General features: G+C 35.7%; 1 protein-coding gene across 1 annotated transcript in view; it reads left to right on the top strand.

The window, feature by feature from the left end:
* The first annotated feature begins 775 nt into the window (after window positions 1–775).
* Window positions 776–13558, top strand: part of LRIG2 (leucine rich repeats and immunoglobulin like domains 2) — a 45712-nt gene continuing 32929 nt past the window's right edge. The window contains exon 1 of the mRNA XM_087720149.1: window positions 776–1090. Within this exon, the coding sequence (XP_087576275.1) occupies window positions 876–1090 (215 nt within the window). The 5' untranslated portion in view covers window positions 776–875. The remainder of the gene's footprint in view (window positions 1091–13558) is intronic.

Below are 13558 nucleotides of genomic sequence, written 5' to 3' on the forward strand. Positions count from 1 at the left end.
ATATTGTTTTTCGTTTAAATTGGGCAGACTAGATCTTGTCTGAAAATCCTTGGACCACAAAATATCAGCAAACAGAAATGCTTTAACCAAATTTTTGTAGCCCGAATGTGATAGCCTCTTCAGAGATTATATTTATGTTTGTGCGGTTTGTGCATTAGAATAGTACAAAATGTTGGCTTCGAATAATTTTGCTGTGCAATTGATAAACAGTATAGCAATGTAAAACAGTAAGATCCAAGCTGTTCCAATTACTATCCCCACCCCACAATATTTTGTTTAATATATTCTACATATAGTGATATTTTGCAGGATAATATTCCTACTGATGTTGATTTATTTTATTTTCAAGCAAGAATACTTAAAGCTAAAGTTGCAAACTTTTAAAGGAATAATTCGGATATAAAAAGGATGATATTTTTGAATACGTTTAAGAATCAAAGAACTGCGGGAGGCTGAAGGAGAAACTCGGGACGGACAGAAGGACAGAGAGGGACAGCAAATGGCTCTTCTACGGCAGAAAGAAAATGACAGCCAATTCACACTTGCTCCAAACTAACAGCCATTGCAAATCATAATTTAAAATCCCAGCATACGCGAGAATTTCCGCCACTTTCCCCAGAATCCCCCCCCACTTCCGCCCTTCCAACTGTCAACGACGAAGCCCCACCCACTCCCTTAGGGTCCTCCCCCTTCCGAACGCTCTTCCCGTCGGCTCGTTCAGTGTTTGGTGCGCATGCGCTCAGCAGGCCCAACTTGGCTCCTCCCGCTTCGGCCTGCGCGAAGGCGGGCGCGGTGCGCAAAGGCTAGTTCGCAACTGCGCGGCCTGACGAGATCTCCGGGGCGGCAGACCCCCGTGCAAGAGGGGGGGAAGGAGAATGCGGCGGGGCGAGGAGATTGGCCCAGGGGCGTTCAGGCCGCTGTTACCTTTGATGCTGGTAGCGCTGCTGCGGGAGGCTGCGGGGGAACCTTGCGCCGCCGCCGCGCCTTGTTCTTGCCGGCGAGGTGTGTTGGATTGCAGCCGCCTCCGCCTGTCCGGTCGGAGCTTAGAACCAGGCCTGCTACCACCTTTGCCTCGCAGCATCACCGCGCTGTAAGTATCGGTTCTTGTCGGCTCGCGGGGTCTTGCCTCTCTGTCCGTTTGTAAGCGGGTCTGGAAGTGTTACAGGGCCGAGTGGGGGACCTGGTAGGTGCTTCTCTCTCCCGGGAGAGTAGATTTGCTCTCCAGTTTTCTTTTGCTAAGATCGCAAAAAGACATTTGCCTTTATCTGGACTGGAAGACAAAGCGAGTTATACTATATACAGTATATCACAGAAATGAGTACCCCCCCCCCCTTCACATTTTGTAAATATTGAAGTATATCTTTTCATGTGACAACACTGAAGAAATGATACTTGGCTACAATGTAAAGTAGTGAGTATAGCTTGTATAACTGTAAATGTGCTGTCCCCTCAAAATAACGCAATCATTAATGTCTAAACTGCTGGCAACAAAAGTGAGTACGAAGTGATGGGGATGTACTCACTTCTGTGATAAACTGTATATTAAAAATCAGAGATGAGGGTTGCTGTGTATCAAAACAGCTGCCTAGTTTTCTCTTCCCTTTACTGTTTCCTAATTCCTCAGTTAAGGTTGCATTTTTTAGTCTTTAAATTTATAGAGTTATGATCAACTCATAGTATTTTAAAAGTTCCAGGGAGCGAGATAAATCCTGCAACATAGTTTTCCAGGATAACTTGTGCAATTTGTCTTTTTCAGTGACCTAGTTTCAATAGATTTGCTTGCACTTTACTGGCTATTAAATGACAGTAAAATTTTGGTGGGGTGTGTTATTTTGGTCCGATGTTAAAATCTGCACTCTAATATTAAGACATCTATCAGATTTCTGAGAGCCAGTTTGGACTAGGTATTAAAACAGAGACCAATTAGACCCGAATTCTAGGCCTGCATTCGCACTTCATGATCTTGGGCCTTAATGATCTCAGCTTTAGGAAGATGACAACAACAAACAACTTGTAGGAAAAGTTGCCAAGAAAATTGCATGGACTTATCCATATATTTGCTAGAAGTCAAGGCTAATACAAAACCACCTTGCAAAACAAGGTTTCTAAAGTCCAAAATAAGGGAGACTTTTCAGAATTATTTTGAGATGCATTCTCCAAGGCTATTATTAGATACAGGACTATCTAATATTGACAGTGAGATCTCAAAAAGTTCTGTAAATTGTGCCCCCCCCCACTAAAAAAAAATCCCTAAGAGAATTGTACTGGTTTAGAATAATTTAATAAATCCTTTGCTTTTCATGTGATTTAGACATTTCTTTATTTAGCTTTATCAAATAATGTTTCATTAAACTGAGCTGCATTTGTCATTTTGCTCTCTGTTTTTCCTGTTGCTTTGGAGTATTCTTCAATTTTCATTTTGTTTTAAAAACTGAAAAATAAAATGTCATCTGCAGTACCACTGTTTATGCTTATCCTCAGAAAATTAATGAATTAATGATTAAAGTTACAGAAGTTTGAGAAAGCGCATATACATCCTCTGTAGTGATATTTTTATATCCATTCCTCTTGACTATAATTTCACTTACATACTCATTGTTAACTTCCAAAAAATGAAACTTGAAGTCATGATAACTCAGCCTAGTACTGTATGTCACAGCTACTGCTTTGTAAGGGAAAAATATTAGCAAAAGTATTAAAATAGATTTAAAACTTATTTTTGTTATTAAAAATTTGTGAAGCTATCAAATTTAGAATATTGTATGCAGTTTCATTCCAAAAAAATATTGTATGGCTGAAAAAAGTGCTGGCAAAGTAACTCCCACATGCAGAAGTGACTTTTAAAAAAAAATCAGCTAAAGAGGGAGATAACTGGAGTATAAAATTATTCATGGCATGGCAATAATTCACAGATTTTTTTCTTTCTCTTTCTAATACTAGAGCCTAATTAAACTAAGTTGAATTGTACAAGGTCTGTGGCAAGTAAAAGGAAATTAGTCTTAATAACAATAAAATAATTTCCTTTCTCAGAATAAATTATAGTCATTAAGGAAATTTTAAAAGGAGATTAGACTAATTTATGGAGTGTAAGATTATCAGTGGCAACTAATAATGATAGTTATACAGAACTGTCCTTTCATATACTACCTGGTGGGTAGAGGTAGCAGACCAATCTTATGTTTGTTAGATTCCCATGCTCATTTTGTGGATAATTGGGAACAGAACGTTAGATTAAGCAATTGTTTTGTTCAATACAGCAATGTTGTATTGTGACATTGATTTTTTTTAGATATTTCAATCTTATTAATTCTTTCTAGATATATTGGACATATATTTGGAATATTATTTAATTACATCTTGGAGTGAGAAACTAGCTCAAGTTATAAGTATTTCTTTTTGTTTGAACTTTATTATATTATTATTAATTATAATACATAGTTATATACATTGTGTCAACCTGTTTCAGTGGTTCATTGTTGAGTCTTCTCTCATAGGTATTCTCTTCGTGGCTTCTGATTCCTGAAATATAAATTTTTGGACAGTTCCTCAAAGAATGTGTTTTTTTACAGCATTCCATTACAAGCCTCCATATGCATGCTGTAGATTAATTTTAAACTCTCAAATGAGTCTTGAAAAATTGATGCTAGTTCTATGATTTATTGAGGAGTGGAATGACTGTCAAACAGGTTTAACACTGTGTTATTGATCTGCCTAGGTTTGTCATGGGCAGGATAGATTATGTGACAGGTGTTCACTTTATGAAGACAAAAATTAAGTACAGTAGGCAAAGTGATGCTGATTTACGTATTTCTGTTGCAACAAATATGCAAATTATATGTAAAATGTGATGGAAAATACCTGCTTATGTGAATAGTATTTTGTGGAGGGTGGTGACTCTTGGTTCTGGGACTGATTATCAGATAAGCTTGTTTCTGATCTTTCCTAGGTAGTCTTAACATTTAGTCATGAAAACTAGTTGGTCTACTGTTTAGTAACCTCTTGCTGTGCATAATGAAGGAAGTCTGATGTTCCTGATGACTTACATAGAAACATTAATGCACTTTTGTTGGCATAATAGAAATCTAGTTTCCTACTGGGACTTTTTTTGACTCCACAACTTATTCTACAATTTGGGATTTTTAGATGCAAGTCCAAATATCAATCAGAATTACGTAACTTTTTTGGCTGTTGATCTTAACCAACATCACAAACCATAAATTAATTGCATATTAGGTCATTTGAAATACATGAATATTATTCAAGTTGGATAAATTTGGGATGGTTATTCATCAGTTTTCTAAACCTGACAGACAAAGGAAAGGGTGGGCCAAAGCAACTTTGTAACATTCAAAAAGAGCTTATTAACAGCAATTTAAAGATTAACATTTGTTTCAGCTTAAGATTCATTGGTTAGGACTCAGTTTGCCAAAATGCACAAAGTAGCATCCTTGGTTGGCAGATGATATGTACATATTTATATTTTTACTTAATTCAATGGGTTCTGTGGCTTTACTTAAATTACTAAAAAGCTTAAATTCTAATTATTTTTATAAAGGTAATGATAATCAATACAAGAAATCACTTACTTAACTAGAGCTCATATAGGAGATCTTGCAGCCTAAGCATAACTGATTATTATTTAATTTATAGCCCTTTTCATTCAGAATGCACTCAAATAGCTGCTTCTAAGGCTTACTTAATTCAATCGACTTGGCTTGTATGCATAGAAAACTGCCCAATAACAAAGTCATTTTCTATTGCTTTCATAATTGAATACATGTATTGAATTATTGCTAGGTGTTTTTCAAGTTTAATTAGAATTAATTTAATTGAAAAAAATAAAAGCGTTCATCCTCTCATATTCCAATTTTCAAAAAGTGTTCTGTTTTATAACTAGGGTTTATTTTATTAAAATAAGGGAACTACTGGTATGTGGCAATTCATTTTCCAACCTGTGTAATAAATCTGTGACTTTGTCCTCTTATGTAACTATACATACTACAAGTGTGAGATTACCTGTACAGCTGGATAGCAGCACCTATCTAACTTGGATTACCTCAGAAATACAGAGTAGGTAGCATTAGGCCTGATAAATACAATACAATACAATAGCAGAGTTGGAAGGGACCTTGGAGGTCCTCCTGTCTAGGCAGAAAACCCTATACCGTTTCAGACAAATGGCTATCCAACATCTTCTTAAAGACTTCCAGTGTTGGGGCATTCACAACTTCTGGGGGCAAGCTGTTCCACTGATTAATTGTTCTGTCAGGAAATTTCTCCTCAGTTCTAAGTTGCTTCTCTCCTTGATTAGTTTCCACCCATTGCTTCTTGTTCTACCCTCAGGTGCCTTGGAGAATAGTTTGACTCCCTCTTCTTTGTGGCAACCCCTGAGATATTGGAACACTGCTATCATGTCTCCCCTAGTCCTTCTATCTATTACACTAGACATACCCAGTTTCTGCAACCGTTCTTCATATGTTTTAGTCTCTAGTCCCCTAATCATTCTATCCTATCCCCTTCTCTCCCTCAGCCTTGCCCCACAGAAACTTTCCCTATCCTATCTCCTTCCCCACCCCAGCCTTGCCCCACAGAAGCCTCCTCTATCCTACCCCCTTTTCTCCCTCAGCCTTGCACTACAGATATCAGGATCCTCTCCAAACTCCTAGCCAGCAGGCCAGATAATTCACGTGCTGGCCAGGCCCACATCCAAATGGCAGTTGGAACAGAGTTATTTTCAGGTTGCAAGGGGGAATAGAATGTCTAACTCCTTAGCATCAGAGCGTGTTAATAATAATACTAATGCTCTAATAATACTAAAAATGGAATTATTTTAAAAATTAAATGTTCTGGACAAAAAATGACAACACTGCATACTTAAATAATCACAAAGTTTTCACCTTGCAGCATAGTTTGTTGATAATGTAACAGTAAAAATATACTTTGTTGTTGTTGACTTGCTTCCTTCATAGGTACATTTTGCATTTGGGAATAAGAAGGCAAAACATACACTAAAGATAAAGGTACAATAAACTTACATTACAATCCTTAGTCTCCAATTTCCCCACCTCTAGGCTAGCAACAATCTTTGTTTTTGTCCAAAATAGTTTTCATGTTATATCTGGAAACTTAAAAATTAATAGTTTGTGTATAAACATACCACACTTTGTTTATATGTTGTTAATGGAAATTACAAAGCAATTTAGATGAGTTATTTCATCATTGCCAAACTAATACTTTCCTTGCCAACATGCTTTGAAATGTAACAACCATGTAAGGAGGTTTTGCTTAATTAAAGAATCAAAAAGCAAAATATCAATCTGGATGGGGTTAAATCTTCTAAAAAAATATGTCTGTATTAAGTACTATCTTGCTTTGTTTTTAAGACTTCATGGTAAACCTTATAGTTCATTAAAATAACAAGCCAGATAACAAGACAAATAACAAAGAGAACACTGGAGTTAGTAATATCCAATAGCTAAAGCGGTCTTTCTCAACCTTTCTCAATCTGATGGAACCTTTGAAATAATTTTCTGATCTCACGAATGAGAATACTCTTTTCTCCAATTCAAAATACTTTTCAGATCTTGTGTACAGTTGAGTTTATTATTACACAATCCATATTTTACTTTTACAACAGCAAAGCAGCAGCTGGCAGCTGAATCATGGTGCTAAATATTTCTACCACTGTGAGCACTGGCATTTTGTGGCACACAAAGTCATCATCTCATAGAACCTCTAGAGGTGTATTGTGAAATTCTAGTTGCAAAAGCCAGGTCTAAAGATCAGATTCCTATCAGAACAACGTGTCTAAGTAATTCCTATTTAGTAGTTCTTTATTGAAAACCATTTTTATTTTTTATTTATCACGTTTATGTAGCAACCCATCTCATCTTTCTTGAATTACATTCTTGCTTAGTTTTTAAAGTGTTATTTATTTTTCAATTTGGAATGAAGTTTCACTCACTTTTACTCATACTTTTTCAACTTGTTACCTAAAAGGCCTCTTTTAACTTTGAAATCATTGTAAATCCAAATGTATTTAGAAGATGATGTTGACAAACCCAGTGTCCTTAAGGGCATCACTGTGGTTGAGTGCTTCCTCATGTCCCAGTCTCCTGTATTGTCATGTGGTCTTCATGTAAGCATTTGTCTGGAGCACAAGTGGGAAATCTCTAATTTTCTCCTTTCCAAAAAGGGACAGGATCATCAACAGTCCTTATGTTTTTGCCAGAGGTGTCATCTTGGTCCTTTGGGGATATTTTAGTTCACCATTCTTCGCTTGGAAATATTTTACACCCAGATTTTTATTCTAAGCCAAGAACAAATTACTACTACTACTACTACTACTACTACTACTACTACTACTACTACTACTACTACTACTACTACTCTGGTTGAACTATATCAACCAAAATATAAACAATAGAAGTAATAGTATAATAAAAATAATGGATAATAGTGATTAAATTTAAATTAAACACTGTGATCCCAAAATATTTTTAAATAAAAAATATAAGATCTCAAAATTTAAATATAAGAATGTCTAGAAATTTTAAAAATGACTAATTTACTATTGCTGGTTATATTCCAAGTACTAATCATGACAAATTTGGCAGAAATTTGCCTTGTCAATTGAAATAAAATTAGTATTAGTATTACTTTGTCAATTGAAAGAAAACCTAGACAACTTCTACATGTTTAAATTTTGATTCCCAGAATTCTCTAGTCACTTATTTATTGCTGAGAATTCTGAGAATCTAAGTCTATATATTTAGAATTTTCCAAGGTTGGGAAACACTGACCTATATGATTAAAATGATGCCACCATAAGTTCCAATGCTTGTTGTTCCCATTAGGAGACCCAAGAAAACACAAGAAAAAGACTCCAGTGCATTGCATATATCTAATAAACCAATACCTATGTAATGAATGCCATGTAGGCTTTTGAGGCTTGTTCATTATGCAAACTGCTTCTTAATAAGATTATTGCAAAAGTCCATCAACAGATAACATCTCTGTGATAGCAACTGCTGTCTTGGATGCTATTAAAAGGCATAGTAAAATGCTATTAAAAAGGCATTTCTGTTGAATCTGGAAATGATGATCTAATAATGCATCAGAAGATATTTTTCTGACTCTGTTACGTTAGAAACATACTGTGTTAGTTTGACTTTGAAAGAGGAGACTTTTGACATCAGAGAACTACCGTATGTTAATTAATCTAGATGTAGAAGCTGCTAACAAAAGGAAATGATCAAGTTTGAATTTTCAGAGATGCATTCTAGCGAACAAGTCTCTAGTCCTCCGATAATGTGGTCTGTGTTTGACATGACTGTAATAAAAGTAAAGCTTCAATGATAACTATATGGTAAAAAGATAAATAAAAATCAAAACCTGCTGCTGCAGCAAATGTAACATTTGATGGCACATTCATGTAAAATCCTCTAAAAAGAGTTTTTAGTGAAACCATTAACATGTAATTAGAACTCCAAGTGTGCTATATAATTTTAAGATCAGGCATTTCTGTCCATCTGTTTTGACTATCAAGGGAAAAAAGATAATGCACACTTTTCAAGTGTCAGGTTAACTTATTTAAAAATACACTATGTTTCTTCATATTTTCTTTGAATTATTTACAACTCTGCATGGTATTGATATTTTAATAATTTATTGCTTTCTACAGTTGAATCCCTGAAGTTTGGAATGCATTGAAATACTCAGTAAAGGTTTTAGATTTTTTTTTCAAATCATCTACTAACATTTTAATAGACTGTATTTGTAACAATTTATTGGAAATATGTTTGGTCAGTGCAATATTAATACATTAAAATATGTGTTATCCTTAGGTTTCCGAAGTACTATTAGAACTAAAGTATCTCTTGTGAACTATTTTTGAGTTCCATTGGGAAGTTTCAAATTTCACTTTTCAATGGCTTGATATGATTAAACATATACTATATTGCCAAAAGTATTCATTCACCCATCCAAATAATCAGAATCAGGTATTCCAATCACTTCCATGGCCACAGATGTATAAAATCAAGTACCTAGGCATGCAGACTGTTTTTACAAACATTTGTGAAAGAATGGGTTGCTCTCAGGAGCTCAGTGAATTACAGCGTGGAACTGTGATAGGATGCCACCTGTGCAACAAATCCAGTCATGAAATTTCCTCACTCCTAAATATTCCACAGTCAACTGTCAGCTGTATTATAAGAAAGTGGAAGTGTTTGGGAACGACAGCAACTCATTCACGAAGTGGTAGGCAACGTAAACTCATCCAACATCTGTGTGACCTAACAAATGCCCTTCTGGAAGAATAGTCAAAAATTCCCATAAACACTCCTGAACCTTGTGGACAGCCTTCCCCGAAGAGTTGAAGCTGTTATAGCTGCAAAGGGTGGACTGACGTCATATTGAACCCTATGGATTAGGAATGGGATGTCACTTATAGTAAGTTCATATGCGAGTAAAGGCAGGTGGGCGAATACTTTTGGCAATATAGTGTATTTGTAACTGCGCAGTGTTACTCTCTTTTGGCCAAATTCTTAATTCTTTGCTTCATTTATTTTACATCAAATTTTCCAAGTTGTCTACAGTTAATCCTCAACTTTCAACTGGTTGTTTAATGACCAAAATATAATGGAGTTCCCTAAAATTACTTATGACAGTTTTTGTAGTTATGACAATTCACCTTTACTGCTGGTTCACCTTTATGGCTGTTTCCAGCATCTCAGTATCACATGACTATGATAGTGACTTTTTTTTTACTAGTTTCCAACATTATTTCTAGTTTGTGACAAAAAATGCATGTTGGAAAAAATGGATTTGTTTAATGACTTCAGTGTTCACGACTGGGGTGTTTGCTTAATAACCACTGCAAGAAATGTCAAAAAAATCAGATTCAGTCATGTAATGCTTCCAATCAAATTATGACCATAATTCTGGATTCAGTTGTAGTTGTAAATCAAGGACTATCTACGGTTTATTGTTGAGATTTAGCTACTTTCATAAAGAAATGGTATTCTGTGTAGGTTTAAAGGCAATTCATGATACAGATTTAAATGATTCTCTCTTCGCTCTGCTACTTCATGTTTTTCTGTCATGACTCAGAATGTTTGTGCCATGACAATTTATCTGTAGCTTGCCAAATTTGTATCACAAACTGAAATTGACATACTTGGCTTAACTAAAGAACAGAAAGACTACAAAACGTTAACTTGTTTTTAATCTCAGCATGAACTGATAAGGAATTTTCATGCTTGCCCGACGGTTTGAAATTCTGATACATGTGGAAGGTTAACGAGAAAGGGGAAACCTATCAGATGGATTAGGATTATCAATTTGTTTCTTAATGTCTTCATAGTACAAGATACTATCCATTTCTATACACAATATAATGAGTAATCATTCTGTGAGCACAAATACTTTTGTAAAAAAAAAAGCCAATATGATAAGAACCATTCAGTATATTCTCTTTTGAAAATGAAAGAGTTTATTAGTATGATGGTGGAATAGAGTTTCTGAATCATGTTAAGCATATAGAATTGTTTTTTTAGTAGCAATAATGTAAATTTATAATCCTACTACCAGTGCTGTGGCTCTAGAATGGAGAAATTTAGGAGAACCTAGATGTTTGCCCTTAAGCATCTAGAATTAGATAACAGGAATGCAACATAAATACCTATATTTATGGTATATGTTGATAAGATCAGAAAGGATACTTACAAGTGTGAAAAGTAACAGTAGGTCTATCTAATATCTTATCAAAGCATTCCAAGGGAAAGGGTGCTAAGAAATTATATTACCCCTTCTCTGTCTACCTGTCTACTTTTTTTTCTATTTTGTCCTTTGTTATCTACCTGCTTCCAATGTTGCCAGCAGGGAGCCCTCTTACTGACTGCATTTCCAATACAGTATGTTTTTTGTTATTTCTACCTCTAAATCCTTTGTTTTTGCTTTCGGGTGAGTCTTCCTAACAACAGTTTTGGTGTCATGGAATTAGGTAACAGGAGAGTGCAATGTAAACATCAATGTTTATGGTACATCAGAAAAGACTACAAGTGTGAAAAATAACAGTAAGGCTTATTAAAGCATTCCAGAGAAAAGTAATTTCTGCAGGCCATCTCTCTCTTTACCTGACACTTCTCCCCACTCTGCCTCACAGAGTGGAGAATTAAAGAAGAAGGGATTTCAGGAAAGTATTATAGTTTCTTAACTACTACTTCATTTTCGTCTTTATAAATCTTCCATTCTTTCTTCACAAGTCGCCAAAGTAATATTCAGATATCTTACTGACATATTCTTCAAACATTTTCTGCAACATCTCCAGGGTAATCCCCTTTCTGTAAGTTGCTCTAACAATTCTCTCCTTCCTGCTTTTGCTACTTTCCTGGTGATGGCTCTTCTAATATTATAATCCAAAAGTGAAAGTGCCTTGAGTACAAGGGGAAAAAATAAAAAGCAGTCTGCCCACCTTTTTTTCTGTTTTGCTTTTTCTATGTCCTTAATACTTAATCTCATTTGACACTATGATAGTCATAAAGTCTGTTTCATATTACCTTTCTGTTTTTGTTTTGTAAAATCCACAAATTGTCTGACTTCTTTAACATCAAACAAATAACATTTGCACAAAAGTCTGGTCCATTTATGTGTTTAGTTCTAATGTTTTCAAAAGCACTTTTGCCAAAAATTAATCTTTCAATATTATTGCTTCCTTTATCCATTTATGCTTTCTTCAGCAGTTTTTTTTAGTAATAGTTCAAAATCCTTTAAAACCTGAGAATAGGGCTATAGAAGCCTGCACAAAGCCTGCACAAACCCCCCCCCCCCCGTTCTCCCTTCTCGCTGCTGCCGCTGCTGGTCCAAGAAAAGTTGGGAACTGCTGTTTTAAAACATTTATTTCACTTTTTTTGACTTAGAAAGAAAGTTGACTTACCAAGAGGTTTTCCTGTATCCTGCCAATTGGAAGATCTCTTTTTAACTTTATATTGATTATATCTGATAACAGTTAATAAACTGAAGCTTTTGCAAACATTACATCCAGTATTAGCTGCATTGCATTGTGGACACGTTTGAAAACCTTTGAATCCAGCCATTCAACTCACAAGTTGACCACAAACCCACAAGCCTCCTCACAAGGAGTAGCTGCCTGGAGTGTAGATGGACAATCTCCCAGTCTCTCCTTCTCCAGAGACAATCTTCTGATCAACATTTATTATCTGGCTACCACTTTATGTCTCACTGCAGTTCCTACTGCTCCAGGAACAGTTTGCTTTCCATTAGACCAGTGTTCCCCAACCTTCCCTGCTCAATTGGCTAGCGGGGGGGAGGGGAGGGGATGGTTTTGCACATGAGTGCCAGTTTTACAATGCAGCTTCACGTGTGCGAGTGCACACAGGTACACTTGCCCACCACTTCCACAGCCTGGTTGTGAATAGGCCGTGGACCAGGGAATTGGGGACCACTGCATTCAATCATCTTCCAAAAATTTAGAATATTTTAAATCTAACAGGTATTCCAAAATAGTTATTAGTCCTTTAAGTAACATTTATCATGAATGGAAAGCTACTATAAGAATAGAAACCATAGAAACAAAGTATTACGAAATAGGAATGAGAGAGATTTATATTGCCAACATATCTGTTTAAATTATATTGAATATATTCTAAGAATGTTATTACTGGAAGAGAAGGAGTTTAAATCAGAATTACAGATTAAAACATTGATAAGTTGAAATAAGTAACTGATATACTTTGTTATCCAAAATTAAGAGGACGGTGATAAATTAACACATGAAGTAGGATACTTAAAGCAATTGTCTTTCTAGTACTGATATGCAGCTGTGAAACTTGACATTGGGAAAGAAGAAAAATAAAATAAATCCCTTCAAATGGATTTGGAGATGGATACAGTTTAATGGAATGCAAGAAGAATTAATAATGGGACAAATAAAGATTAGGTATTCCCTTGAGGTAATAAAGAAATAGAAATTTGCATACTTATGGGCATGTGATTTAGAGGATGGAGCAGAAAAGAAAAATCTAAATTTAGTAAGGTTAAATAGAGGGGGAACTAACTGATAAAGTGGGTGAATGATATTGTTTTTGTTATAGGAGTTTTTTTGAAAGAAATGCAAGTTATCATTGGAGGCAGGTAAGAAGGACAAACATTGGGGCATTAGAAATTAAGCCAGTGAGGGCTGCCAAATGGCTAGCTCCTGTGCTACTTTTGCCTATCTCTGGAAGGCCCCTCCCTAGGAAGTACAAGAACTGTTGTCTAAATATGCTGACCAGAGAGGCAACAGAGTGTGTGGGAAAGATGGAAGGTTGTTTGTGTGTTTCTAAAGCAACCTAAAGGAAATAGAAAAAGGTACTGTTTTCCGCAATAGGACTCGTAAGAATAATAGTTGGAGGAGCAGGAGGATGAGGTGTAGTAGAAGCAGGAAAAAGTGCAGCAGTGAGCAATGAGTGCTTGTGTTGCCTAAACCTGTGTGGCTTTCTTGGTTTTGGAGTCCACTGACTTGGGTATACATAAAAGAACCTGTGACAGCCAGACT

Source organism: Thamnophis sirtalis, unplaced genomic scaffold (genome assembly GCF_051295495.1).
Source record: "Thamnophis sirtalis isolate CommonGarterSnake01/CBP01778 unplaced genomic scaffold, rThaSir2_p1.2 scaffold_7, whole genome shotgun sequence".
NCBI classification, from domain to species: Eukaryota; Metazoa; Chordata; class Lepidosauria; order Squamata; family Natricidae; genus Thamnophis; species Thamnophis sirtalis.